This window comes from Fukomys damarensis, unplaced genomic scaffold (genome assembly GCF_012274545.1).
Source record: "Fukomys damarensis isolate Sample0158 unplaced genomic scaffold, DMR_v1.0_HiC HiC_scaffold_13, whole genome shotgun sequence".
NCBI lineage: Eukaryota > Metazoa > Chordata > Mammalia > Rodentia > Bathyergidae > Fukomys > Fukomys damarensis.
Window position 1 is genome coordinate 15,074,291 of NW_022900925.1, and position 27,558 is coordinate 15,101,848.

The following is a 27,558-nucleotide window of genomic DNA, read 5'->3' on the forward strand; positions in this document are numbered from 1 at the left end:
TAATTTGAATTTTTGGAAACTTTAACTGTGCTGTCGACTTTGGAAAAAGTTATCTCAATTTACTGTGTTGAGTTGGCATTGTACAGAAATTAACAGCCATATTGGTCTATAAAGTTAATTTTTTTTCCATTTCTACAGGGGTAATGCACTGTATTAAATATGTAAGGTCATATCTACGTGGGTTTGATTATAGAAACTAATAAAGTATTCTCTAAAAAATGAAAAAAGAGAATAATATAAGACTACAAGAGCAAGAAGCAACTTAAATATGTTCAAGGACCATTTTCATCTTCAGAATTAAGGATTATTTTAATTTTACATCATTGCCTTTTCTCTTTTACTTTCCTTTTTAGTTTTATTTTAGGATTCCCTATTTTTAATGTTCATATAGAGATTTCTTTAACTGAAATACTGAATAGTTTCTCTGGTGTGATAAACTATAATAGTACACAAGATCCTAATGAGATAATAATGTGAAATAGGAAGTAAAGGGCTAAAAGTGTAGGGAAAGTGGGAAGGGTGGGGGAAAGGTAATAAGGGAGAGGAAAAAAAATATGAGAAAATGAAAAAATGGAAATGAAGTGTTTGTAAATGGGGAAGGGAGGAGGGGGTTAAGGGAGGGCAGGGACAAGGGGAAAAATGAGAATCAAGACCTATCATGTAAAGGTACAGGTTCCCAATAATGAATGTAACTGTATTGTACACCTAAATTGTACCAATAAACTCAATAAAAAATTTTAAAAAATAAAAATATCAATTAGATTAAAAAAGAATGGAAAAGTTTACAACCATGAAAGATAATTAAGTGAAGCCATACATGTCAACACAGATTTGTCTTACAACATGGAATAATACAAGTTGCAGGAGAATAGAAATGACAAGTTTAATACATTTATGTAAGGTTTTAAAACATTCAAACCATCTGGCCACAGTGGTTCACATCTGTAACCTCAGTTACTTGACAGGAGAATCACAAGTTCATGGCAAGCCTGGGCAGCTTAACAAGACTGTCTCAAAATAAATAAAGGGCTAGGGATATAGCTCCGTGGTAGCGTGCTTGTCTAATACTGTGTACACAAACCTCTGTGTTCTTTCCTTCAGAAACACTTTCCAGCCTTCAAACAACTGCTATTCTTCCTTTTTAAAAGACACCTCTCATCACAGAGTGGTGGCACATGGGTGTAATCCCAGCACTCTGGAAGTTTGAGGCTGGAGGATCACAAGTTTGAGCCCAATCTGGGCAATTTAGCAAGACTCTGTCACAAAATGAAAATTTAGAAAGGACTGCTGGCGACGTAGCTCAGGGAGAAGGCCCTAAATTCACTCCCTCGTACCACCAAAAATCCATAAATAAAAGACACCTCTTTGTGCTACATCTCCTAAAGTCACTGCCCATTACTGGGGCTCCCTCACAGCCACTCTGGAAAAAGCTCCTGAGTCTGTGCAGCTCAGCTCCCTTCTCCTGCAGCCTTCTTGCTTTCATGACCACCTTTCCCTTGAAACTGATCTTGCCACCTTCACAGGTGGGTTATGCTGACCACCAAATAGACATCCTTGTCCTTGATAGCAGGCTGCAGTGATTTTTTTTTTTTTTCAGTGCAGGTAATGGGACCCAGAGTGCTTCACTCATGCTCGGCAAGCAATCCACCTCTGAACTACAACTCCAGCTGCATTCCTCCTTCTTGAAACTTTATTCTCTACACGCCTTCAGGTTTTTCCTACCTCATTACACTGCATCTTTTCTGTCTTCTCTGCTAACTTGATTCTGGAACTCTTTTTTCCTCCACCGTCTCCCCCATAAGTGACTTCCTCCAGCTCCATGCTTTTTCATTTTATTTTATTTTTATTTTTATTTTGGGTTTTTTGAAACAGGGTCTCACTAGGTAGTTGAGACTGACCTGGAACTCACTGTGTAGCCCAGGCTGGTCTTGAACTCACAGGGATCCTCCTGCCTCAGCCTCCCGAGTGCTGGGATTATAGGCGTGCGCCACCACGCCCTGCTCTCCATTCTTTTTTAAATGCTGGGGATCAAACACACAGACTTGTACATGCTAAACATGGGCTACATAGCCCCTAGTACCGTGGCTTTATATGCATCTCTGTGCTCTGAAATATACATTTATATCCCTGACCAAAATATCCTGGTTCCTGCTTGACAGTGGAGACAGGTGAGCCAAAATCTACAGCTCAGCAGTTCCACTCCTACCACATCCACATGGATGCCCAATAGGTAGTAGGAACGCCGAACTGATCACCCAAACAGTGGTGCTTCTAAGAGCAAAAGGGTGGTTCTGCTAATTCACCTAGAACTAGAGACGTGCCCTGGGACATATGATCACGCTGTATCAGTGCGGCATCTCCATCATAACATTTTTTAAAAAATGAAAATCTCCCATCTGCCTTATAAGTGTCCCTCCCTCTCCTCTCCTCCCATCTCAGTAAAAACCACTAACACCTACCTGTTTCCTCAAAACAAAAACCTAGGAGTTTCGGTGAGGAACCCTGTCATCCTTGATTCTTCCCTTTCTCTCATCTCCCCCACGATCTATCCATGAATTCTGTGACACTGATCTGCCATTGACATGAAGACCCTGCTTTCCCCATTTCCATAGCAAACACCCTGGGCCAACCAACCTCAGACTCCTGCCTGCTAATTAGTCTTCCTACTCCCACCTTCATTCCCTCCAGTCTGTGATCCACTGCAGCCAAGTGAGCTTCCCAGAGCCTAACTCAGATCGTGGCACCCGGCAATTAAAAGCATTCCACGGCGAAGTAATCATTGCCATCGGCAGGAACACAGATGAATCTCACAAACATAAGGTTAAACAAACAAACAACAACAAAAAAACAGGCAGAGTCCTTTGTATAAAGTTCAAAACCAGGAAATACCAGGGTCACCAGAAGGCGCAAGAGTGAGATCTTGTTCTGGGTGCTGGTTACACAAGAGTATTTGGTTCATGAAAATTGTAATTAGGCTCATGTGTAGCTATTTTTGTAAGTACTGGGGATTGAACCCAGGCTTTCACAATGAGTTACATCCCCAGCCCTCTATTATTTTGAGACAAGGTCATGCTAAGTTGCACCAGTTGGATTTGAACTTGTTATCCTTCTGCCTTAGCCTCCCAGAATGCTAGATGTATAAGCATGCACCACTGTGCCCAGCTTGTATGTTACTTTTTTTTTTTTTTTTTACTGGGTTCGGGAAGTATGTTACATCTTAACTAAAAATTTTAAAGCAAAACACCCTTATTCAGCTTCCAGCAGCCTATAATGATTTGTGCAATCTGACTCCAGGCCAGCTCTGAAGTGCTGTCCTTCTGTTATTCTCTCTGGCTGGGTCACCTCCTTTCTACTTCTCCAATGATGCAAGCCCTTTTCTGCCTCGGAATCTTTGTCTGGATATCACTTCCTCCTGAATATTTTCCTTGTCTTTCTAAATGGTCATGTCTTCATACCATCCATCTCCCAGCTCAGATGTTACCTTGAAAAGATTTTTCCTAGTTACACAGTATCACAAAAATCTTTTGAATAGCTTTTATGGCATTTCTCATTCTGTTTACTGTATTTTGCTTTGTTTTCCTCTTGGAAGGAAGGTAACAAGGAATGATTCAAGCTCTGTGATTAATGCTTATTCTAGGGCTTCATCACAGAAGTCGATCTTATGTTTTTGTTTATTATCTGGACCACTCTGCCACCAAATTCAGGCCCCAAAAGAAAGAAATCTTGTGTCTTGTATATTGCCATATCCCCAGAGATTGGTGTCTCGGGCACACAGAAGGTGCTTAGTAAGGACCTGCAGGGGAGAGGCAGCCAGACCAGAGGCAAAGACTCGGAGGCAATGGCAGCACCCTAGGGAGTGAGACCTGGGCACTGGGAACTGAACTAGAGAGGAAGAGAGGGTCAGAAAGACTCAGGGGGTGAAATGGAGTTGGTTGACTAAGTTAACCTCTGGTGACTTCCAGGACTCTCCCAAGATAAAAACCACAGTCCTCAGGGCCAGGGATCTAGCTCAATGGTACACCACCTACCTGGCAAATGTGAGGTCCCAAGTTCGACACCCAGTACAAAAAAGCAAAACCCAAAAAACAAAAAAACACAGTCCTCACCACGTGTGATCCGCCCTGCCAGTGCTCTGCCTGCCGCCACCTCCTCTTGTTCCCCTCTCTCAACCCCACCATCTCCTCTCGGCTTGAGCTTCTGAGCATCCTCCCACCTCTGGACCTCTGCATTTGCTATTCTCCCTCCTGAGACTTCCATGTGCCCTCCCTCACCTCCCTAAGCCCCTGCTCCAATGATGCCTCTTCAAGGAGACCTTTTCTCTCCACTCTGCTCTCCCTACTTTATTTTCTACCACTCTTCTTCTGGAAGCTCCTCTTCTGACACACCGTGTACTTCCTTGGTTCATTTATTTCCCAACTCCTCACTGCTAGCTTCTAAGTGGCACAGTTTCATGCCAGGTCTCTCTGACCCAAGGCACGTGCTGTTAGGCTCCGGGAAGCTGCAACCACATGGACACCCTGCACTCGGCAGGGAGGTGTGTCCACCCACGGATGCCCTGGAACTCCTCACCCACAAGGACACCCAGGCTACTCCCAGCTCGTGGGCTCTCACAGAGGAAGTTGTCAATCCCAGGCCAAGGTACCCCCATTTGCATCCCCAAATCCTCCAGCCTTCAGCTATCAGCCTGTCCCCCACCTCATCAGCTGGCAGGCGCCAGCTCCTGGCAAAGGGGCCAGTGTGTAATTAGAAACTTTGCAAGCTCCCTAATTGCCAGTTCTTCTAAAAAAACTGGGAGGCTGGTGCTATTCTGAGCCTATTCTGAGCCATCCTTCTTGCTGGCTGCCTGAGGCATGTAGAAAGGAAAAGGCAGAGAGCAGGGCCAGACTGCCGTGGAAGTGGCCCAGAGAGAGCTGGCATGTGGCCAGAGACCAAACGTGGCACAGAGAAGTCTCAGGGCCGTCTGCTCTGTAGCCACCTCCCCACCTCCCCTGCAATGCCACTTGCTTCCACCCACACCCAGAACCATGACATCAAACCAGCCAGGCCCATTCAATCTTTATTCAGGTGGCATAAAAATCACTATAAAAACTTTACAAAAGAGCTAATGGGGCCCTTCCCTGCCTTGCTGTCTGAGCTTCTGGCCACAGGAGGGAGACAGGAAAGAGGAAGGAAGGAGTCCTGGCAGTGTCAGCATCTCTAAGGACCAGTGAGGAGACTGGGATGGCAAGGCATCAGGAGCAGGCTGGAGGCTGGCCGATTATACCACCTTCCACCTACAGAAGGGCACAAGGGCCCATGAAGGGGCAGAGGCTGGCAGGCTGGTGTCTGATCCTAGGGTATTGCCCTGTCTCCCAAGCTATCACCATACCTCTCTTCTCCCAGGCAAGGTATTCAGAGACGTGTCCAAATGCAGCCTCTGGCTCTTGTGCCTATAAACGTGGAGGTGCCCCAGGTGATTTAAGGACTGACCTAACTACCTCCTGACAACACTGGGCAGACAGCTGCCCTACCACCCACATTCTACAAGGGATATGCTTTGAGCCCCTTTGGAAGAAATGAAGAGGGATCCTGCCAACAATTCCCAACACCTGCCCTCCTCCCTGTGCACCCCACCCCCGACATCCCAGGAAAAGCTGGAAAAGAACAGATCCTCTCCTCCTCACCTCTCCCAGACTGCCCATGGGCCCTGGCCCCCATCCCACGAAGCTGGTTGGAAAAAGTCACAAGTTGAGAGGATGGTCCGGGTGGGGGACTCAGGATTCTGGTGGCCGCAGCCCCTCACTTGGGGCTGATAAACTGGGGGTAATCCTCCTCCGAGGGGGGCGCAAGTTTTAAGTCAGGGCCGAAGGACTTGTCCCCATAGGGGAAGCCTTTCTGGAAGTAGATCAAGTCCTTGGTGTCCGGGGAATCCTGCTGCTCCTGGAGCTGGGGCTGTGCGCTAGGGTTGGGGTTCCTCACACTGCCCACAAAGAGGGGCAGGCCTGTGCTGTCCTCAAGGACGAAGAACAGGAAGGGGCGGTTCACACTGAAGGAGGAGAGGGACATGCGGGACATGGCTGTGCTGGTGGCCGCAGCTGCCTCCACACCGACCTCGCTGAGCTCCAAGGTGGACTGATGCTGCACACTGGACACCACCAGCCCCTGGTCGGAGATCCCTCGCAGATCCGGGGCCCGGAACAGCTCCTGCAGGCCTGGCCAGGGAAGTAGATGGCTGGTCAGCACTGCCCTCTGTCCCACAGGCTTGCTGGCATCCTGCCAGGGAGTACCTTAAACCCAGACTTCTACTTGATTTGGGGGGAGTACCAGGGATCGAACTCAGGTCCTTGTGCTTGCGAGGCAGGCGCCAGAACCACTGAGCCAAATCCCTGGCCCTCTACTTGATTTCTTGTTTAACCTTTATATCTCATGTCACTTCCTCTAGGGAAGCCTTCTCTGGACTATCTCTTTGATATTCTCTTCAGTTTACTAGAGAAAAGCCCTCTCTCTGTCTGATCACTTAGGCTAAACTGTTAAGCATTGATTCCTCAGGTGTCCACCCATTAAACTGTGCATTTAATGGGCCCACCCCATTAAACGGTGACTAATACAATGCCTGGAAGATAAGAGTTGCTTAGCAAATGGCTGCTAGGAAGATGTGCCACTTTGACAGCATGATGCCCCGGCTTCTCCTCCTTCCCCTGCAGGACAGCCAATGAGGCTCACATACCAGGCTGGGCTCTCTACCCAGGATTCTTCGCCGTGCTTGGTCTCAGGGAGCAGAATAGGTCCCCCTCCCCTGGATTATCCAGCTCATTCTAATACAGAGACCCCAGGGGTTCATATCAAATCCTCTCTCACCCTCTCTCAGCCCCAGAAAAGGCCAGGACACAGTGCCAGCTGTGACTCAGTCCCACTACCAGCTGGAGGTCTCTCCCAATACACACACTGCTCAGGCCCAACCAAGAGTTGTTCCATGCACAGCCTCCTTACCCAGCTGGCTGAGGGTGGCTACCAGGTCCAGCTGGTGTTTCAGATGCAGCTTAGGCAGCCGCACCTTGGTGGGCCTCTCTCGCAGCGAGGGCTGGTTCAGGGTGTCCCAGCTCAGGTTGGCCAGTACTTGGGACACGTTCCACTTGAAATGAGTGGGCACCATGACCACAAAACTCATGTTGTTCTTAAAGGGGAAATGAGCTACCTACAGATATGGCAAAGAGAGACAGCATGAGGGCCAGAAAGCATTCAAACCTAGATGGGGTCCAAGCTAGGTAATGTACTTCTGAGATGGGTGGACTAGGATCTGAGTCTATCCTGATCAGGTATGTGCTTGACCTTACTGACCCTTCACTTCCTCACCTATGGAGTGACACCATCTGTCCCACTCCAGGTTGACAGGTGATCAAATTAGATCATGCTTTTGCACCTTCCAGGAGTGTCTGTATTCCTTGGACCGTGCTCAGTGAATGGTGGGTGTCTCTCTTTCTGCATCTAGCTAGCCATGTGAATAGGCTAAGGAACCACTCTGCCTGTTTCTCTACATGTACAAAGGTTGGGTCACTCGCTTTCAACTAGCATGCTAAGGAGCCACTGCAAAGGGCAGCACCCTCCCTACTCTCTCTTACCCTCATCTGGTGACTTGCAGTTGTGTGTATATGCTGAGACATGGGGTGATATTTATCTAAAGGGGTCCCTGCAGCTAAGGAGTGGGGAAAACACTAGGCTTGAGTGTCTCTTGCAGACACAACTCCCTGAGTTCCAACATAGCACCTGTGCCCAGGCTCCCTGCCAGGGGGACAGCATCAGGTCTGGTGGCCTGGGCCTGTTGCAGAAGGACTGCAGGAGGGGAAGGTCACGAGATATGGAGATGGAGAGAGGGGGCGGTACACAGCCTACAGGGAGGAAGCGACAGGAAGAAGAGAAACTGGGGAAGTGCGCCAGACTATGGTCTCAGGACAAGCTGGAAGGAAGCTGGGACATGGATGCAGGGTGGACTGACCCCATCCACAGCCCCTGCCAGGCTGCCCAAGTGGTCACCTTTCAAAACCAACTACCACTGCTGTCTCGGCCATAGCTGACTGGCCCAGCAATGAATGCCCGGCCAAACAGACCACATTTACGTGAAAAACCAGGCAGGCCCACCTGGGCAGCTTGGCACAGAACTCCATCCATCCAGTCAGAATATTCTATGCACGATGCTGAGAAATATAACACTGGGTGAGAGCTCAGATCAAATCAGGTTTGGGTCTCTGATTTCCCGAACGGCTACACGGCTGCTGAGATGGCCCCGTGTTGCCTTCCAATCCTCACAATAAACCTGTATCACCAGGACTGTGAGTACAGCTCAGTGGTACAGCACTTGTCTGGAATGCATGAGGCCCTAGGTTGGATCCCCAGGACCACAAAACACAGAAAACACAACAGATAAACCCTTATCACCAAAGGTCACCTGAGTCTCAACTCAAAGAATTCTCCTTAATCACGCTCTCTAAACTACCGCCCCCTAAACTGTAATAGTGCTGTGAGCCTATAGTCTCGGGCACTTGGGCGACTGAGACAAGAGGATCCCTGAGCCCAGGAGTTCAAGGCCGGCCTGGGCAACACAGCAAGACCCCATGTCTAAACATAAATAAATGAAACACCTTCCACAGTCACTAACAGAAGACCTTTTTCTTTCCTTCATAGCACTTACCACTGTCTGAAATAGTCAAGAAGACTTACGTTCGCTCCTATACTGTATATCTTCACTCTCAAGGGCAGGGCCCCAGTCCCCCTTGTGCACCACTAAAACCCCAGTGCCTAGAACAGTATCTGGCATATAGCAAGTGTCCAATATATTTTCACCGAATGAATGACCCTCAAAGAGCCTGGAGCCTTGGTCTTCTTGAGTGGGGGCATAGTGGGGCCTTTCAGAGCTGCCTGCCTCCCAAGTGTGACTGTAAGGAAGATGAGGCAGCAAGTGTATCCCTATGGAGCCTGCCTCTCCTTTCCCCAACTCTCAGCACCCAGGCCCTGCCTGCTGGGCAACCAAGGGTGACCTGTATCTCAGGCTGCTCCAGCAGGAACCAGCGCAGAGGGTACGCATGGGCTTGCATCATGTCCACGGGGACTGTGAACTGCTCATCCAGGTGGAAGGACTCTTGCTGAGTGAGGCTCGGATCAAACTTGCTCCTCCAGAAATCTGCAGCCAGGAAGAGGGCAGATACCATGTAGACCGGGACCAACCTCTTTCCCATCCCACCCAGGACCCATTTAAAGAAGGAGAGGTGGAGGCCAAGGCCCCAGGGGAAGCTGTGCTGGGTGGAATCACTTGATCTAAGGTCTCTTTCCTGAGAAATTTTGAAATTTTTGAAATCTGAGCTTGGATGTTCTCCATTCGCTGAAATGTTCCCAGGAACCTCCCCTGAGTCTTTTTGGCCCGTTTTCAACCTCATCCTATTCCTGCTTCCCTCCCCCCAATACCCAGGCCACCCCCTGCCTCATGACCTGGCCTGAGTTAGAAGCAAGACCCTCAGAACAAAGCCTATACAGCCCCACTCAGCCTACAGGTGCCCAGCAGGGGAAGTGAGGAGAGGAGGGGCGCACTCTGAAAGTGGATGGCATTGAGGAGAAGCAACACGGTGTTCTCTGGCAGCTCCGAAAGGAAGTTCTCGATCTTCCCCTCTGTGGCCTCCTTCACCCATTGATTGATGTTTGCCAGATCATCTTCCTGCCTTCCCATCAGGTTCACAGGCTTTGCGCCAAAGAGTTGTGCTGACTGTTCCAGGAATTCTTCTTTGATGGGAAATCCTGCACACACAGGGTCACAAGGTGTCCCCAGGGCTAAGGGCTCCACAGCCACCAATTCTCCAAATGGCTACCTGAGGCCAAACCCATCTCCCGCACCCTTGGTCCCCCACAGGTCACTGTGTAGGGTGATTCCTACTGTCAACACTTACCTTTCTGCAGGTACATTCTGGCAGCCATTCGGAATGCCCCAGGGCCCAAGTTCTGGCAGATGTGGCTCAGCAGATGGGGAAGGCAGGGCCCCAAGTCTGCGTGCAGGACTTTTTGCAAGCTCCGTAGTGTTTGGTTCTGAGCCCCTGGAGGGGACCATGTGGGCTGAGGCCTGGGTTATGGGTCCTTTCCCACCCCCGTTGCCCACACCAGCCCTCTTGGAGGCCTATGACAAGCACACCAAAGGGACCACATGTTCTCCTCCCACACCTACTGAGTGACAGGACTACCGAGTTCTACTTTCAAATCTGTTGTTGCCACGCTGAGTACCGAAACTCACTCAGCATCCCTTCCCTCTATGAACCTCAGTGTTCTGCAGTGAGAAGCACAAGTCCAATGGGAGATATTGTAGCTATCAAATTGTAGCATGCAAATCACTAGCGGGACTTGCAAATAACATAGTCTCAGGTCCAATACTTGGGAAACTGATTCACAGAGACCTGTAAGGGCCCAGGAATCTGCATTTTTACCAAATGTTCAAATGACCCTGATGGAGGTGCCACTCCTTGGTAAGCTCTGGAGCACAGATCCTACTGGCATCCCAATTCTGCTGATCTGGACAGATGCCACTACAGTACCTAGTGCCAGGTGAGACAGTGCCAGGGCCACACTCAGGGGCGACAGGATGAGGTTGGGGCTGGTGGACGTTTGGGCCACCACAGAGAACAGGTCAGCACTGAAAGCCATCATGGCCTGGGCAAGTCTGTGGGTCTCCTCTGGGGTTGGGGTGTCTTTGCAGTCTCTTGGAGACTTCAGGGCAGTCTGGGTATCAGGATCCTACAAGGACAGGTCAGGGGTCAGTAAGGTCAAGAGGTCAGCTCCAGGTTCTATGTTGAATGTCCCTCCATTGTAACCTCTTTGCCCAAGAGTGGAAGGCCTTATCCCAGACCCAAGGGAGAGGGAGGGTTACACTGGGGGTCCTTCCCACCCCCATTTCTTTTGGTCTCAGCTTCTGCCTCATGGCCACACCCCCCAGTTCCCTCAATCTTGCTGACTGACCGTCTTCCCTCTGGCCCTGACCGCTCTTCCCCAGCCCCACCTGGTTGTACCTGGTTGCCCAACTTGAGGAGGACAAGGGGAGACAGCTTCTCCTGGGTTGGCTCACTCACTGACTGCAGAAAGGTGGAAGCTGATGAAGAGTGACCCTTCCCAGAAGTCCCCCACCTTGTTCAAGCCACAGACTGGAGTCCTCGAGCCCTCCTGCCTCTTGTACTCACCTCACTGGCCAAGGGATCCGTGGCGCTCACAGGAGAGAGCTGTTACAGAAAGGGTGAGGATAGAAGAGGGGTGTCCTCACAGCCAAGCCCTCCTCTCCTCTTCCCTCAGCCCCTCTGGCCTCTCCCACCCCCACTCCCCAACCCTCGACCTGTGTCTTATTCAACTTGCTGATCCCATCCCACCCAGTCCTCAGCCCCGTCTCACCACAGAGCAGGGGCCTAGAAGGCAGGACAAGCCGAGCACCAGGATCCCCCGCAGCAGCACCATGTTCCTGTGTCAGGAATAGGATGGCTCAGTGCCCATCTCAAGCTCTCACCCCAGGCAATGGAATCCTACCCTCCTGTTACTGACACTTCCAGGCTACAGAACCAGGACAGATGCCCAAGACACAGCGGTTCTCTGTCTGAAGGCTAGGATTTCCCTCTGACCTGTTCCCCACTGGCAGTTTCTGAGTTTCCGCATTTCATACACTGAGAGTATTTTCGTTTTTAGGGGATTGGTGGAAACCTCTTTCTTCTAGGCCTTGCATTGTGAATCAGACCTGAGTTTGAATCCAGGCTCTGCCTCTCAGCCAGAGAAGCTTGGGCACTCCCTTAACCCCATTTAGGCTTTGCCTTATCTGTAAAGTGGTGGCAGAAATTCCTAGGGATTGGGCCACAATTCCATGCAGACGATGAAGACCAAAATAGGACATTCTTTGTAAATGCTGAGTACACCCAGACGATGGCAGGTGTCAGCCTAGCTCCCAGCACACACTTCTGGGAAGCCTGCCCTGAGCCTCTCAGAAGGATTCCCACACCACAACTCCTAGCCAACCTGCTGGCTGTTTGGCCAGCCTTTCTCAGGCTTCTCAGGACTTGCCCAAAAGAATGGGCAGGCATGGGGGACCCTGAGGTCTCTTCAGGGGTGGTGGGGTGGCCAGAGAGCTTCCTTGTTGACCTAGCAGCATAGCCCAGTGAATGTCTCTGGCTCCATCACCCTTGGACAAATGACATATGGGAATAACAGGCCTCACCACCACTACGACTCTGCCCCAGGCTGGTCTGGGGAAGCCAGGCTGGTAGGTAGGGCTGGGCATGTCCTGGTCTAGGGGAAGATACATCAGCCCTGGCCTTAACCTCAGAGGTCTCACTCTCCCCACCACCACTAGCCCACCCTAATCTCAAGGCCAACCTTTCTGGAGGATCCATCCATCATCCTTGCCACCCATCACACACAAAGGTCCTTGGCCGGGGCCTGACCTCCAACCTGAGCATTTGTATCTTCCTAGCAAAAAAAGGCCTCATTTTTCAAGTCTCAGAGGCATTCCTCCTGGAGCCTCTACCTTGGCTTCTCAATACCCCAGGAGACTGAGAAATCACTGGCCCCTGAATAAATTCAGTTCAGGCCCCTCAGCCAAGTGGGCAGCTCCCTCCTGCTCTCCAGCCCAAAGAGCAGCGAAGCCACCCCTCCGTCCTACCTCTGCTGGCCTCTCGCCGCTGCACACGATGTTCCTCTGGCTCCACTCAGGTGCTCCCCACACTGTGCCCAGGCTCCAACCAGCCCAGCCTAGCTCTGTCCTCCCACCAGGACCTTTGCTCTCAGACAACCTCTGTTCAGCTTGCTTTCTCTCTGGTAAATATTGACCTGCATATCCGGTTAAACATTGATATGGGGGCCAGAAGCCCCTTTCCCACGAGGGCATCTAATTCTGAAACAGACACCCAAGGCCTCTATGGATCTGGATCCCACCTGAGCTTGGAAAAAAAAAGAGTTTCGGGAGGAGACAACTGAAGAGGCTTGGCCTAACACTACATCAAGCCTTCTAGTGACCCCACAAAATGGGGATTATACCTGGTTAGTCAGGCTCAGAGAGGTGACGTGACCTCCCAAGGACACAGAGCTGGGCCCAGAGTCGCACCTAGATTCCTACTTCCAATGTCCTCTCCTCCTCCAGAGCTGCCTCCCAGCTAGCTGCCTCCCTGGCTTTACAAACTCACTATCAGCCTGGGCCAGAAGGCAGGAGGTGGGAAGAGAAGTGAGGCTAAAGGGTGCAACCGCTCTCAGTATGCCGCCTCTTCAGGAGCAATGCTTGGTTATTCTCCCCGAAGGGGAAGGTTCTGGAAACCGGCCTAGGGCTACCCAAACCAGAAACTCTGCAACCTGTACCTCCAAAAGAGCAATGAGCTGGGCATGGTGGCACAGGCCTGTAATCCCAGCACTTGGGAGGCTGAAGCAAGAGATCTCTGCAAGTTCAAGGCCAGCCCGGAATACTTAGTGAGTCCAAGGGCAACATAAACTATATAGCAAAACCCTATCCCAAAGGGAATAAAAAGGGGGTTGAGGGCTGGAGATTTAGATCAGTGGCGTCACTGCCTGCCTTGCAAACACAAGGTCCTGAGTTCAATCCCCAGTACTGAGAAAAAAGGGTGGGGTGCAGCCATCAGGCTGCCTCCCCACCCTCCTATCCTACTCCTCCCCATTCTTCATTGCTCTGTAAACTGCTGAGTCTCCATTTTCCCCACCCTGTCATCATCATCAAGACAAGTCACCCCAGGGTAGTGGCACACCCATAACCCTGGCTACTGGACAGGCTGGGATCCCCTGAGCCCAGCCTAGGCACAATAGCAACACCTTGTCTCAAACAGAAAAAGAAAGACAAGCCTCACTCCACTCCATGGCTCTTCCAAAGGATTTATTGATCATATTTACATCTATTGCAGATAGTGAAGAGGCAGTAGGGGCCAGGCCTCAAACCTCATCTCGGCACCAGATGAAGACCCAGAGATGTCCAGGTGCTTCCTGCCCCTGGGAAAGGCCTGAAAGGCAGAGGATTCTTCTCGTCCCTTCTCTCAGGGTTCCTGGGAACCATCCCCCAGGGGCTCTGGACCCAACAGCTGCCTCCTCAGCTCAAGGCACAAACACTGTGGTTAGGAGTGGGAAGGGAAGGAATGGGGTCATTCCTGGCAGGCACCAGCTGGCCCAGCCCACCTGCTTTCCCCTGGTCCTGTCCTCTTGCTTGCCTTCCTAATCCCACACTGAGTAGGGCCTGGCTGGGCGGACTCTTAAACCTCAAACCATGGCCCTTAACTCCTGGGTCGTGGCCAGCCCTCCTTAGGCTGAGTCCAAGCACCATCAATGTCCTGGACTGGGACAGAGGCAGAGAAAGCCCAGTAAAGTCAGAGGTTGAGGGAGCTTGGCTAGAGTCTGAATGGACAATCCAGTCTTCCTTCTCCTTCCTGGATCTTCCCTGTCCCCCTGTGGTCCAAGAAGAAAGAAATGAATTTGCCCCAGCTCTCCTTACTTCCTGCTGGCTGAAGTAGCGACTCTCCAAGCCAATGAGACCCCTTATGGCAGCCCTAACGGCTTTGGGGATTCAAGAGCTGGGACCCAGGTGGAGGACCTAGCTGAAACACAGGGCATGGGGTCTGGGCCTGCCTGGGTGGATAAAGGTGAAGAGCTGGACTCCAGGGAATATCAGCCCACCCTGTGCCCAGCCAGCTCCCTGAGCCTATGCCAGGAGGCGGATGACGCCATTGTCTGAGCCTAGCAGGAGGTGGCGTTTAGTGGGCAGCAAGGCCAGGCTGGTGAGTGTGCCGCGGAAGTTCTCAGAACTGAGCTTCGTGGTGGCCTGGGATGGTGGCTCAAGCAAGGAGCAAACGCCAATCTTGTTGGCTACAGTGCCAGTGACCACCTCGCTGCCATACACGTCAAAGGTGTGAATGGGGTCCGACGCTGACTTGTAGTGGTGCATGGGCTTCTGTTCCAGCTCCTTCCAGACAGTCAAGGAATGATCGGAGGAGGAGCTGACCAGGACACTGCCCTCCACTGCCTGCCAGGGGAGAAGAGAGCCTCAATGGGGGCCTGAGGCCTCCTGCACACCTGCCAGGCCCCAGGTCTTCTGGTTTCCTCTCACATCACACTGGGAAGACAGGCCATCCCAAGAGGGTGACAGGCTGCCCCCCTAACCCATCATATGATGGAGTTATACATAATTAACAGTGATATGGTAGGTGTAATTAACCTAGTCATCACTTTCATTTGAGAACTTATTATATGCAGGCATTGTGCCAGGAATGCCCCCAATACCACATTTAACCTTCAAATCAAGCCTATGGTGCCGGTAATCAGGAGGCTGAGGCAGGAGGATCGCTCGTAAGTTCAAGGCCAGCCTGGGTTACACAGTGAGTTCAAGGGCAGCCTGTACTACAAAGCAAGACTCTGTCACAAAATAAATAAATAAATAAACAAACAAACAAACAAAGCTTATGGTGTAGATGATGCCATTACCCCCATTTTACCGGGAAAGGGAGGGACAGATTCAGAGAAGTAATTATACAAGGGGTTGTAGCTTGGTAATAGAGTGCTTGCCCAGCATGCGTGAGGCCCTGGGTTCCACCTTCAACGCCAGGAGAAAAAAAAAAAGAAAGGAAAAACGAGTAAAGTAATCATATCGAGATTACAGAGCCAGTAGGTGGCAGAGCCAGGATTAACACCCAAGCTGCCCCATAGGTCTCCTGACACTTTCCTGGAATGTCAGGGTTTAGACACACTCGGAACCTAGGGTATCTCTCAATTCTAGAGGCAGCCGGGAAAGTTTGCCTTCAGCAGTAGCAATGAATGTCCTCTGGTCACCCAAGCTGAGAAGAAAAGTTTCAATTGTCTGGAGAAATTCTCCCACAAGTAGCCCTGTTCCTCCCCTCACAGACCTTGCTGAGCAGTTCCCTGAAGCCTGTGATTAAGAATGGGGGGCGAGATAGGGGGAAGAGCAGGATCCCCATGCCCAGGCCTACTCCTGCCCCCACCAGGACAGCCCAGCCAGGGGCATGGACTCTGCTCAGTGGTCTGGGGGCAGTAAACAGCTTCCCAGCTGAGCTTTATTTAACCTGAAATGGGTCACGGACAGGGCCTGACCCCTGATCCTCCAAGCAAGACAAATATGGACAAGGGTTACTCATTAGAACATCTCCACGGAGCAGCAGGGTTAGCTCTGCCCCTGGTTCCCACCCCCAGAGCCTGCTTCCTACGGAGGCCCCTGCTATGCAGCTGGCTCCTGAATGTAAGGGACACCAACCCAAGCCTCTCCCTGGGCAGATCTTAAGTAGAGTAAGGACTGAAGCCAGGTGCCGAGGAGGGGAAAGGGGCCAAACCTGTCATTACCTTGATCTGCAGAATGTCTCCCTCATGAGCTGGCCAGCCCCGAAGAACCAGGCCAGTGCGGGTGTCCAGAAGCACCATGAAGCCCGAGGAGAAGCCAGCTACAACACTACGGCCACTGGGGCTGACTGCCAGGGAGCGGATGAGCCCAGGATTCAGCCCACCACCCAGGCGGAACTCGTGCTGTAGGCAGAGGGAGACTGTGCTGAGGTGGCGGCCCCATCACAGCCACTGTCCCCAAGGTCCCGCTCGCCACAAAAGCCCACATGGATGGAAGGCCTGGGTTTAGGCCCCATCCAGGGGGAGAAAAAGCCCAGAACCCAACCCTATCACAGGCCAGGATCCTGTCAGTCTGCAGAGTTGCTGCTGTGAGAGACAGATCTATCTCTAAGGAGAAATTCACAATTGCCCCAGGATACCATCCTGGCCTTCTCTCTGTGTGAGTCTCCTCCCGCTGGTGCCCCAGAGATCTAGGGAAGGGCTCAAGGCACCAGACACCCTCTGACCTGCAGGCCAGGCTTCCTGCAGTCCACAAAGCGCAGGGTGGAGTCAGAGCTAGCCATGGTGATACTGGTGTGGGGGGCAGGCACAACGGCCACAGCAGTCAGGGGTCCCCGGCTGTCCGATGACTCCACTGTGCGAAGAGTCTTACCTAGAAAGGAAAGACAGAGTGCATCTGGGGTCCCAGAAGCTGAAGAAAGAGCCTCTGCCCCTTCCAGCCCCTTCATTTACCCCACACCTACCTCTCACCCACCGCCCCAGGGATCCTTATAAAGTGCTAAAGATATTTCTGGAACTCCCACCTTCCTACTTCTGTGGCCAGGGTGGGTTTCCATCCCCTCCTTTCTCCACACTGTGCCCCCAATAAGTGTCACCTCTCTGTATCTGCCCCTGTATCCACTCCCCTTTAATCATACTTCTCCCTACAATGATGACACGAAGTTATCAAGTGACCCTCTTTCAAATACATACTACCCTCTACACATTAAGCCAAATTCCTTTGTACAAGATCTTCTAAAGCAGTTTTCCTAATCTGCATTTCACAAATGCAAAAAAAAAAAAAGTAACTTGCTCAAATCCACAGAGCAAGTTGGTAGGGCAAATTCTAACTCTTGTCTAAGCCCTAACTGCTCCTCCTGGCATCCTTGGCTAAGTCTCCCCGACAACATACCATTCTACACAACCTTAAAGAGTAGGCCCCAGTTCCCAGCAGACCGTGGGGGCACAGTATAGCAGCAACAGAACAGGCCTCACCTGGCCCGCTCACCTGTGAAGGGGTCCCAGACGTGCACAGCCCCGTCACAGCTCACCACATACTGCGGGGCCTCAAGCTGGCCCACGTAGAAGACACTCTTGCGGTGCTGGGCATAGATGAGGCGGGGCACTGTTTCACTGGTGCCATCCCCATAGTTGTAAAGTGGCCAAAGGCGCACAGTACGATCCTTGCTGCCACTCAGGAAGAAGTCTTCGCTGCTCAGGGGTGCCACACACTTGACAGCCCCCGAGTGTCCGGGAAAGCTCTGCAGGCGGATCTGGTGGAAGTGGAAGTGGGCATCCTGCTGGCTCACACCAATCTCATATTGCCAGTATGCCAGCCAGTTCCCGCTTAATCCATGGGCACTGCGGGGCAGCTCTCGCTTCAGGGCATTGTCTTCACTCTCACAGCCGAGGCCACCCCCACCCATCCCAGAGATGGGGTCTAGTGCGCCAGGGTTCTCGGGCTGAGAGTCATTGGGGATCTGGATTCGATTCCCAATGAGGACACTCCCAAAGGTCCCTGAGTGACCATCATCCTGAGAAGAGCCCCCACTCCTCTGAGGGTCCCACTCCAGGTCAGTGCTGGGCACAGTAGGCTCCATACTGGCAGGGTTGTGACTGCTTGTGTTGATGCTTTCCAGGTATAGTTCTGCCAGCTCCCCGACCAGCTCGTGGTTGGGGACAATTTTCCGGATGATGTCACCTGGATGAGAATGGGAGAGGTCCTAAAATCAGGGAAGATGGCAGGTGGGGGCTTAGGAACCACAGAAGAGAGGGAAGGCTGACTGTACAACTCTGAGCAGGAAGCATCTCTGCCCTTGGTTTCCTCCCCAGTAAAACATAGATTCACTCACTTAATACATACACATGGATATCAACTCTACAGAGCAGACATCATGCATCAGAAACAGAATGATAACGAGGCTGGGGATTTAGCTCAGTGGTTCCACCGCCTGCCTCACAAATGCAAGATCCCAAGTACGATCCCCAGTACCAAAAACAAACAAACAAACAGAATGGTAACCAGATAGGTGGTGTCCTGTCCTCCCCGGACTTAAAATTCAGTGGGGAGGGCCAGGGATTTAGCTCAGTGGTTTTACTGCCTGCCTCAAAAGAGCAAGGTCCTGAGTTCTATCCTCAGTACCCCTCAAAAAAAATTTCAGTGGGGAGTGATAATACATCTAACAATGGAGCTGCTCATCCTATGCAGGGAGATGAAATATAGAAATACCCAGCCCAATGCTTGGCCCATAGCGGAAGCTACAAAAACGGTAGGTCACACATTCCTTTGCAGGCAACTTATGGAGCCATCAGCCCATCAGTACATCGGTCTCCTGCTCCTGCCTTCCTCAGGGACACTACAGGCCATCCTCTGAGCCTGTCTTTATGGCTCATGCTTAGTCCCAGTTTATATGTCACCTCAGGACTTGGGGTCTGAAGCAAAATTCCTTTTATCATACCCAAACTGTGTTGGGCCGGGAATTTGGATCAGTGGTTCTGCTGCCCACCTCACAAGCACAAGGGCACGAGTTTGATCCCTGTACCAAAAAATAAAACAAAACTGTGCTTAAAAATCTACTGCTTGGGCCGGGGATTTAGCTCAGCGGTTTGGTGGCCTGCCTTGCAAGCGCAAAGACCCGAGTTCAATCCCCGGTACCAAAAAAAAAAATCTACTGCTGACTCTGGAGGTAGAGCATGAGGCCTTCCCCTGGGAAGAGACAGCCAGAAGGCTGTGTATGGGCATGTGTTAGGGCAGTACCCAACAGGCAGGAGAAGGACACGTAGATCATGTAGGCCATCTCCAAGGTGAACACCTTCTGCAGCTCATCCAACAGGCCGGGGTCCACTGGCTGCCGCTGCCCATCAGAGAAGGCCACCTCTGGCAGCTGGCCCTCATCACATCCCTTGGGGTCCAGCTGTAGATCCTGTGGGTAGGAAGCCCAGAGGTCAGTAAGTCCACAGTCCAGGCACAGCTTGTCCCAGCCTGGCAGCTTTGCCCACCTGCTGCCGAAGTTCATGCAGCTGAGAGAAGACTTGAAAGAAGATAGCCACGGGCTCGCTCAGGTGCTGCTGGACCATCTCCTGTCCAATGCGCAGGCAGATGAGGGCGATGAGGCTGATGGTCTTCATGCACAGCACAGTCCGAGCCTGGGCCCCACTTGGAAACCTAGAAATGGAGCTCGTGAGCTCTAGACCCCCCTCTGTAGGACTAAACCAGTCTTGGGAGCTCCAAGACCAATCTGCCCAACCTAGGTGAGGAAACCGAGGCAGAGGAGAACAGTATGATTTGCTCAGGGTCACGGAGTCAGGATCAGAACCAACAGTTTTTTCTTTTCAGTGCTGGGGATTGAATTCAGTGCCTCATACATGTTAAGTAACCGCCCTACTACAGATCCCCTAGCCCAGAGCCAGGATTCTTGACACCCAGCCCGTGTTATCTCCTCTCCCTTGAACTTTCCAGCCCTTCCTGAGGGTGCCCCCTTAGCCGGGTACCTCCCGCCTCGGGAGGGTGGTCAGGGCCCTACCCTGTGACGAGGGAGGTGAGAAAGCTGAGCACAGGCAGCAGGACTTCATGGCTGATCCGGGGCAGGATGTCCATGAGGGTCGTGTCTGAGAGGTACACGATGATCTTCTGAGTCAATGTCACTGCCGCCAGCAGCCCCGCCTCCTTGCGACTATTCAGTCGGCTGGGGTTTGAGTTGCTACCTGGAGCCACCTGGGGCCACAGAGTTGATAAGAACTAGGCTACCGGTGAGTTGCCAACCCATAGGTCCTCAGCCTCTCCACCTGGGCCTGCAAGCCCAGCAACTGACCAGGTAGCTGATGTAGGGCAGGTACTGGTAGGTAAGGACAGGCTCCCCATACAGGTGGGCAATGTGGAGGAGGCAGCTGAGCACAGGCCCTGACACTATGTCACCGAGCACTGGCCTCTTCTGGTAGATGTTCCCGACGCTCAACGGAGGATTCTCACCACTGCTGACCATGAACTGCTGCCGAGTGGGCCCTGCCAAGGAAGGGCCAATAGCTTTGAGCACATAGTGAAGGGCAGGAGGAAAGCTACTCCTGCTCCGTTGTGCATGAGATCCACCCTGGCCCTAACCAAAGAAGGAAGAAGGAGCTTACAGACTGGGACCCAGGATCTGCTCAAGGAGTGGTCTGACATAGGGGTGGGAAGGATCCCCTAGAGAGGGCTAAAGATGGGCAGAGGACCAGGCAGGAAACCCAGTCTCCAGCACTGACCGCAGGCTTACCAACATAACAAGTCGTCAGCAGGCGCAGCAGGTTCCGGGCCACATGACGGGAGGCCACCGTGGGGCCGAGCTTGGCAGACAGCCAGCGGACCATCTTGCAGGTCGTATCTACACAGTAGCAGCAGGCCCTGAGCTCATCAGATAGTGGTGCTCAGCACTCCTCCCACCCCACCCCACCCCACTGCACCACACCTAGCCACCTTTGGCTGCACCTCTGCCACTGAGTCCAGCCTAAGCCTGATGGTACCGCACCACCCCCTCTACTGGCAGTGGCAGAAGGGCCTGACCCTGGCCCACTGACTGCTGCTGATCTTCTCCTCAGGCATGACCTACAAGATCACCCTTTCAGTGAATCTTCCCAGGCTCCTGAATAAGGTGAGGCCTGGCCTGGCTCTGGATACCTCCACTCTGGCCTTTTTCCTAAACTGTCAAACCACTGCAGCCTTTCACTACTTCTATGACACAACCATGACAGCCTAGGCCTGGAAGGCTTCTCCCACCTCACACACGACCATTTTTTACTATCTATTTCACACTCCTATTGAACCTCAGTTGTCCCTATTTTTTCTCTCTTTCTTGCCATGCTGGGTTTGATCCCAGAGCTGTGCATTCAAGGCAAGCACTCTACCACTGAGTTCCATCCCCAGACTTGTGTCCCTACTTTCAAGGAACACATCTCTGACCCCTAAAACTGTATCTCAGCCCCATTTCTACTCAATCATAGCTTGGACATATTACACTACATGTGAGTCTCTGATAATGTGAACTCCACCAAGGCTGTGGAGTTACAACCATGCTGTGTGTGGATCTGACTGGACCCACTGCTTGGCAGATCAATGTTAAAGGAAAAGCAGGGGAGAGGCCCACCAATGCCTCCCAGATCTGAGGACTCACCAAGGAGGATCTTCTGCTCTTTGCCTTCCGACTCCACTGTGAGGGGCTCCTCTTCCTCCTCCCTGTCTCCTCTGGTGCCACTGGCCACAACTGTCTCCATGGATAGCACCGTATCAGACAGAGTGAGCTCAGATGCCCCAGTAACTTCTTCTTGCTCCCCTTCCTCCTCCACCACCACACAGCCTTCCTCCTCTTCTTCTTCCTCCTCGGAGCCCTCGCTTTGTTTCAAATCCTGACTGCTGTCACCTGACCTGAGGCTGTTCTTGTCCACAGGGGCACCTCCATCATCTGCAGTCCGTTCCTCCCCTAAGGAGGCTTCACTAGTGCTGCTCTTGTCGCTCAGCCGGCCCAGGCTGACAGCCTCTGCTTCCTGGGGCTGCGGAGACTCAGCCACATAGAGCCCAGCTTGGAAGTCCTCTGTCTCAGGGAGGTCGGCCTGATCATGGAAGCTAACACCAGATGTGTAGTCTGGAAGCCCCAACCCTGAGGAGGCAGCTGGCTCTTCATCCATCTGCAACTCCTCACCAAAGACACAGGAGGCGGACCCGGCCCCTGGGAGCTCACTTTCCTCATCCTCAGTGGCCCCCACGAAGCCCTTGCTCTCCTCCTGTGAGGCCTCCACACCAGCCAGCACCTGCAGGACATGAGGCAGCAGGTGGACCAGAAAGGCTTGCAAGCCCATCCGCACCATTAGCTGGGCCACAAAGCAGTCAGTGTACAGGTAGAAGCGTCCGTGCAGCCGGCAGGGGCTCTCATAGGCACCAATGAGAGGCTTCAGGAGGTACTTATTAGCATTTCTGGGGCCTAGTGCCTTAGCAATAGGTTCAAATAGGTACCAGGCTGTGTACACAGCCGTGTGCTCCTCAGACATAAGTGACAGCACGAAGGGCAGCAGGATCTCCAGGCCCTCAGGCGTGATGTCACTTAGCACTGCGCCTAGCTGCTGCCACAGAGCAAACACCAGCTCCCGTCCCTGGGCCTCATCCTCCACACGCCTCGCCTGGTACAGGAGGATGAACCTGTGCAGTGCTGGGAAGTAGGGAGGGAAGGGAACTACAGAGCTGAAGGGGCTGAGAAGCTGGGCTGGGCTGGGTGGGGGCAATCCTTGGGAGATAGGCTTGTACTCAAACAGTGGGTCCAGCTTGCCTCTCCTTGCTACCACAGAGCCTTCAGATCCACTCAGCTGCAAGAGTGTGTCCAGCACAGGCTGCAAAGACACTGGGACCTCCTTAGGGTGACATACACACAGCCCCCGAACAGCTTCGAAGCGTACCCACAAGGGGGCATCAGACTGCAATGTCCGGACCCTAGTGGCAAACCCCATCTCAGCCAACAGGACACCCAGTGCCTGCATGTCCCTCTGGAAGAGGTCCTGCAGCTGCACAGGTGACTGGACCTGAGGCTGCTCAGGTACCTCCAGCTGGCCCCCTAGGCCTCTGGCCAGAAAGTTGCCCATTTTCTCCAGCTCCTCCAGGGCTTGCAAGGGACTGAAACCCTCAGGGAGAAGGATCTTCCCCTCCTCAACCTCCCCAAGGTCTGCCCCAGTGGCTTTGTTCCTGCGGCCAGGTCGAGAGGCAGAAGCTGCTGAGAAAGTCAGGAGACCACTAGGGGCTTGACCGGAGGAAGAGCCTAGGTGGTCACCTGCTTTCCCAGGGAGACAGATGGAATCCAGAGCTTCTGTGGCCTGCTCTAAGTCATCTTCCCCTGCCATGGGCCTGTCTCTGGTCCAGCTGGCCTCACATGGAGTGGCCTCTAAAACCAACCTGCCTATACCATTCGTGAGTGGTCGTGGGAAGTCCTCCCTGCCTGTGGTCTCCTGGACTGCCTGGACCAAGAGCCGAGGGATGACTGGAGGCTCAGGGCCAAGGGCAGGCACCCCAGCCAGGCGCTGGGGATGGGGCTGATCAAAGAGCTGTACCACACCGTAGCTGGTCAGGTGGGTGTGGGCATCCACCAGGTGCAGACACACATTCTTCTCCTTCACAGCCTCCTTGCCCTGGAGCTTATAGCCAAAGGTGAGGTCAATCCAGTGGTGCAGGTCCTGGGACACCTCACGGCTCTCCAGCAGTGCCTGGTGGGCAGCCACAAATTCCTGGCTGGAGCTGCACCAGGCTGGCACATCCAGGTCAGGCATGTCAGGGTGGATGGAGCAAAAAATAGAAGGGTCAGTATAAAACTCAGGAATGCACTCATCAGGTGTCCAGGCCTGCATCCGCTCCATGCTAGCAGGGTACTCATGGGGCTCCCACTGTGCTCGGACATGTCCACAGAGTACGGACCGGGGTGTGCGCCGAGCCTTGTATACATAGTATGTGATGTCGGAGAGCACGTCTGAGATGTGGTGAGGAACATGAGGTGGCTCCCCACTGCCTGCACCACCTGCTACAAATGCCTGCCGTGTCATCTCATAAGTGAAGTCCAGTTGCTTATCCCCCTTGTTGAGGCGGAACTTGGATTTACGAAGGTCTCGGAAGCGCCCGTGGGGTGTGGTGAAGTCTACCACCCAGGGCAGCACTGGGTGATAGTTGGGATCTCCCTGACGCCTACCTGCCAACCGATTCAGCTGCATGAGGTAGTGAAAGTTGCTGATTCTACCATGGACCCAGTCTAGCACAAGGCTCTTAAGCTCCTCCTGGCAGATGGGACACCCAGAGATTCCTGCTTCCTCCTTTTCAGATTTAATACCTGTTTCATCCCTCACTACTGGGGGCTCCTTGTTCTCATCCTTCATGGGCATCTCATAAGCACTCAGGTCCAGCCGGAGCTCACTGCAAAGCTTCTCATCAATAGCGATGTGATATAAAGACAGAGCCCCACAGGCCAGACCCTGGCGGTGACAGGCATCCATGGCCCTCAGCACCCGGAAGAGAATGAAAAGCACCTTGGCTTGGCTGTTGGTCAGCTTGGCAGGGCTGAAGGTGACTACATCATGCAAGGAGAACTGTACGTAAGGGTGTACCACATATAACATCTCTGGTGACTCCAGCAGGGCCTCAGCTCTCAAAAGGCTGGGACAAGCTGGGCTTCCCCTAGAGGGACAGGGACCATCTCTGGCATATGATGGGCACTGGGTGGTCTCGCCCACTGGCAGGAAGGAGCAACCATAGACCCTTTGCAGAGCCTGTTTTACTGAGTCCAGGGCAGGGACAGCTGAGGGGGCAGGGCTATGACTATAGGGCTGCCCATAAGTTCGGTAGGCATGACGCCACAGGTTGCGGTAATTCTGGCCAGCCACCTCCTGCATGAAGCGAGTGAGGGTCTCAGGGCTGGAGGATTCCTCCTCAAAGGACAGGGCCCCACTCAGTGGGTAGGTCAGTCTCCTTTTCCGCAGCCCATGCACCTCCACGCGCGTCCAACCCGGGGGCAGCCTCTGTACGGAGCGCTGCAACAGAGTCCTGACTTCCGCTTCTCCCAGGCCCTCCGCGCGGGGGCAGGGTCCCAGCCGGCGCTCACGAAGGCTGGCCAGCCAGCGCACGGCCACTAGGGCCACCACGTGGGTGCCCCCCGGGGCCAGAGCCAGCTGCCGGGCATCGATGTTCAGGTCCCTCTCCACGCACTTGAGCAGCTCCTCCTCGTCTGGGCTTGGGGGTGGGGACCAGCCCTCAGCCCGGGTGGTATAAGCGACTTCCCGCCCCTTGCTCCCCTGGGCCATCTCCTCCTGGCCGCCTGGGGGCAGCGCGGGGCTAAACCTGGCCACGGCCCTCTTTGCGATGGCTTCCGGGGTGCCGGGCCGGGCGGGTTGAGATGGGCGAGGGGCAGAGACCGGGATCCAGATGGCTGGGGTGAACCAGCGACAGAGGAGAGGACTGGGGGCGGGGGCTCTTACCCCTCTGCTAGGTCCTGCGCTCCGGGCGCGGCGCAGCCGGGGCTGCAGGGCGCCAGCACTGGGTTCCACCGTACCGTGTCAGCTGATGCAGGTCATGTGATCACCCCGGCTCGGAAACAACTGCACGTGGCTCAAAAGGGTGGGAGAGACCCCGCCTCCTGTCGGCACCACAGCCAGCCGGCCTGGGCACTCTCCTCCCTTTCTGCTCAGGCCCAGTCCTGGCTTTGCTTCTTGCTGGGTCTGAAATGCAGTCCACCCCCACGGTTGGCCGAAGAGGTCGATCCTGACCCGGCCACGGGACTTCCCTCCCAGCTTTCTCCTGCCCACAGATGTAGGAGGCTCTTCTTAGACGTGCCAGCCTTTAAGCAGTGTCAGTGCAAAGCTGGGACTCTGGGCATCAAGCCCCGTCAGCTCCTTCATGCTGCCTTCCAAACCAAGGAGCTTTTTAATTTTCAAAGCACTTCCTCAGTAACATTCCCCTTGGCCCCAACAACACCCTTTGAAGCAGAGAAGGCAGTTACTGTTATATTTTACCAGGCTACAACCAAGAGCTGCCCAAGGGGCTGGGGCGAGGGGGTGGGGATCTGGTGTCTAGACTTCTTTCAGGCCTGGAACCCTCCTCCTGACAGCCCACTCGTGGCTTTTATTTTGTTTATGTTTTGCCTGTTTTGTTTCTTGGAGAAGAAAGGGAGAGAAGTGGCCCAGGCCTAGAGGCCCAGATCTTGGGAGGAAATGTTCCCCCAAGGCTTTCAGTTAAAGATCTGCCTCTAGGTGCCACAGAGCCAGCAAAGTGTGGTCAGAGCCTTGCAAATGCTGCTGTGGCTGGGGGTAGGGTGAAGCACAGGACAGGGAACAGAAACTAGAACTACATGACTCCTTTGAGAGGGTGCTAGGTTGGGCTCATGTGTGAGACAGTAAGCCATTGTCTGCAGTACACTGGCTCAGCTGTAGTTGTTGCTTGAGTCAAGTAAGAAAGAGTTTGGGGTAGAAATGGGGGTCCCTTAAAGGTACTTTATAAAGAGGACCTGATAAACAAGTAAATAGGACAGGAATGGCTCGGTCATGACAGGTTCCATCTATCTCTTTCTTTAGGGACAGCTGGAGCCCCTGATGTGGTTGGTCCCATGACTGTGGGCAGTAATTACTTACACTCACCATGTATGGAGCATTTACCAGAAGCCAGTCACCTTTTAAACACTTAACATACTTTGTTTAATCATCACCACTACCCCTTTAAAAAGTTATTTTTAAACCTATTTTAGGATGAAGAGATGACTGACCAGAATTTGAAAACTTGCTCAAAGTCATGTAAGAAGCTAAGAAAAAGTTGAAAGCTGGATGTGGTGGCACAGGCCTGTAATCCCAGCACTTGGGAGTCTAAGATAGGAGGATTGCTGTGAGTTTGAGGTCAGCCTGGGATAAAAATAGAGATCCTCTCAAAATACAAAAAACAAACCCACTTCTGTCTCATTCTAAAATCAGTGTCCTTTGTAGTTTTTGACTGTTTACTATTGTTTTTTCACTTTGGTAATGAAGTGGCCCTGACAATTCCTCATCCCCAACTTCGATATGTATACCAGGATATAGGAGTTTGTCCGTTAGGTGTTTTTGTTTTTTGTTTTGGGGGTAGTATTTTGAAGCAGAGTCTATGTAGTTCGAGCTATCTTTGAACTCACTGTGTAGGCCCAAGCTGGCCTCAAGTTCACAGGGATCCTCCTGCCTCATTCTCCCAAGTTCTGGGATTACGGATGTGAGCTACTGTGCCTGGTTTAATTTTTTAATTTAAATTTAATTATTAATTAATTTGTGGTGCTGGGAATCAAACCCATCGGCCTCCTTTATGCACTCTCTACTACTAAGCTATACCTCCATTGTCTACATTTTTTTTTCTTGGTGCTGGAGATGGAACCCAGGAGAAGATCTGTTTTGATGGTCAGAAGGTAGGGTCCCCTTCTCAGTACCCATAAAATTAGATTTACCTAGATAGAGTGGGCATTGTTTTTTGCT

General features: G+C 52.5%; 2 protein-coding genes and 1 non-coding gene across 8 annotated transcripts; all 3 read right to left on the reverse strand.

Annotated features, from left to right (window-relative positions):
- Positions 1 to 3,575: 3,575 nt before the first annotated feature.
- On the reverse strand, positions 3,576 to 3,656 carry LOC117285917. Its single transcript, XR_004517048.1, has one exon. It is a non-coding gene; the product is annotated as a small nucleolar RNA U83B (small nucleolar RNA).
- A 1,387-nt stretch (positions 3,657 to 5,043) lies between these two features.
- Positions 5,044 to 12,783, reverse strand: Serpinf2 (serpin family F member 2). 3 transcript variants are annotated; one of them, XM_010642149.3, is made up of 10 exons: positions 12,647 to 12,783; positions 11,392 to 11,458; positions 11,187 to 11,225; positions 11,019 to 11,081; positions 10,548 to 10,746; positions 9,912 to 10,055; positions 9,559 to 9,762; positions 9,012 to 9,154; positions 6,970 to 7,174; positions 5,044 to 6,191 (listed from the first exon to the last, which is right to left on the reverse strand). In XM_010642149.3, exons 2-10 carry the CDS (start codon positions 11,452 to 11,454, stop codon positions 5,779 to 5,781), a joined length of 1,473 nt encoding a protein of 490 aa, XP_010640451.1. In that variant the 5' UTR covers positions 11,455 to 11,458; positions 12,647 to 12,783; the 3' UTR covers positions 5,044 to 5,778. The 3 variants fall into 3 exon arrangements, with proteins under 3 accessions (XP_010640451.1, XP_010640450.1, XP_010640452.1); XM_010642148.3 differs by lacking the exon at positions 12,647 to 12,783 and adding an exon at positions 12,361 to 12,554; XM_010642150.3 differs by lacking the exons at positions 11,019 to 11,081; positions 12,647 to 12,783 and adding an exon at positions 12,361 to 12,564.
- An 851-nt stretch (positions 12,784 to 13,634) lies between these two features.
- On the reverse strand, positions 13,635 to 25,784 carry Wdr81 (WD repeat domain 81). Of its 4 annotated transcripts, XM_033762858.1 has the most exons (11): positions 25,552 to 25,761; positions 21,726 to 22,359; positions 20,832 to 20,939; positions 20,394 to 20,584; positions 20,106 to 20,296; positions 19,582 to 19,747; positions 19,340 to 19,505; positions 17,591 to 18,283; positions 16,830 to 16,975; positions 16,327 to 16,506; positions 13,642 to 14,998 (listed from the first exon to the last, which is right to left on the reverse strand). In XM_033762858.1, the coding sequence occupies exons 2-11, from the start codon at positions 22,234 to 22,236 to the stop codon at positions 14,678 to 14,680; spliced, it is 2,673 nt and encodes an 890-aa protein (XP_033618749.1). In that variant the 5' UTR covers positions 22,237 to 22,359; positions 25,552 to 25,761; the 3' UTR covers positions 13,642 to 14,677. The 4 variants fall into 4 exon arrangements, with proteins under 4 accessions (XP_010640453.1, XP_033618749.1, XP_010640454.1 ...); XM_010642151.3 differs by having other exon boundaries at positions 13,635 to 14,998; positions 21,726 to 25,774; XM_010642152.3 differs by lacking the exon at positions 13,642 to 14,998 and adding an exon at positions 15,358 to 15,806 and having other exon boundaries at positions 21,726 to 25,781.
- Between the last annotated feature and the right edge of the window lie 1,774 nt (positions 25,785 to 27,558).

Bases quoted from the DNA above. Each gene is read 5' to 3' on its own strand.
- Serpinf2 (XM_010642148.3), bottom strand. The intron at 9,763-9,911 runs GTAAGTGTTGAC...CTGTGTGTGCAG, and splicing joins CAGAATGTACCTGCAGAAAG to GATTTCCCATCAAAGAAGAA. The intron at 9,155-9,558 runs GTGCGCCCCTCC...TCCTGGCTGCAG, and splicing joins CAATGCCATCCACTTTCAGA to ATTTCTGGAGGAGCAAGTTT.
- Wdr81 (XM_010642151.3), bottom strand. From the start codon at position 25,377: ATGGCCCAGGGGAGCAAGGGGCGGGAAGTCGCTTATACCACCCGGGCT. The intron at 19,748-20,105 runs GTAGGGCCCTGA...CTCCATTTCTAG, and splicing joins CTCACCTCCCTCGTCACAGG to GTTTCCAAGTGGGGCCCAGG. The intron at 19,506-19,581 runs GTGGGCAAAGCT...TCCTACCCACAG, and splicing joins TGCATGAACTTCGGCAGCAG to GATCTACAGCTGGACCCCAA.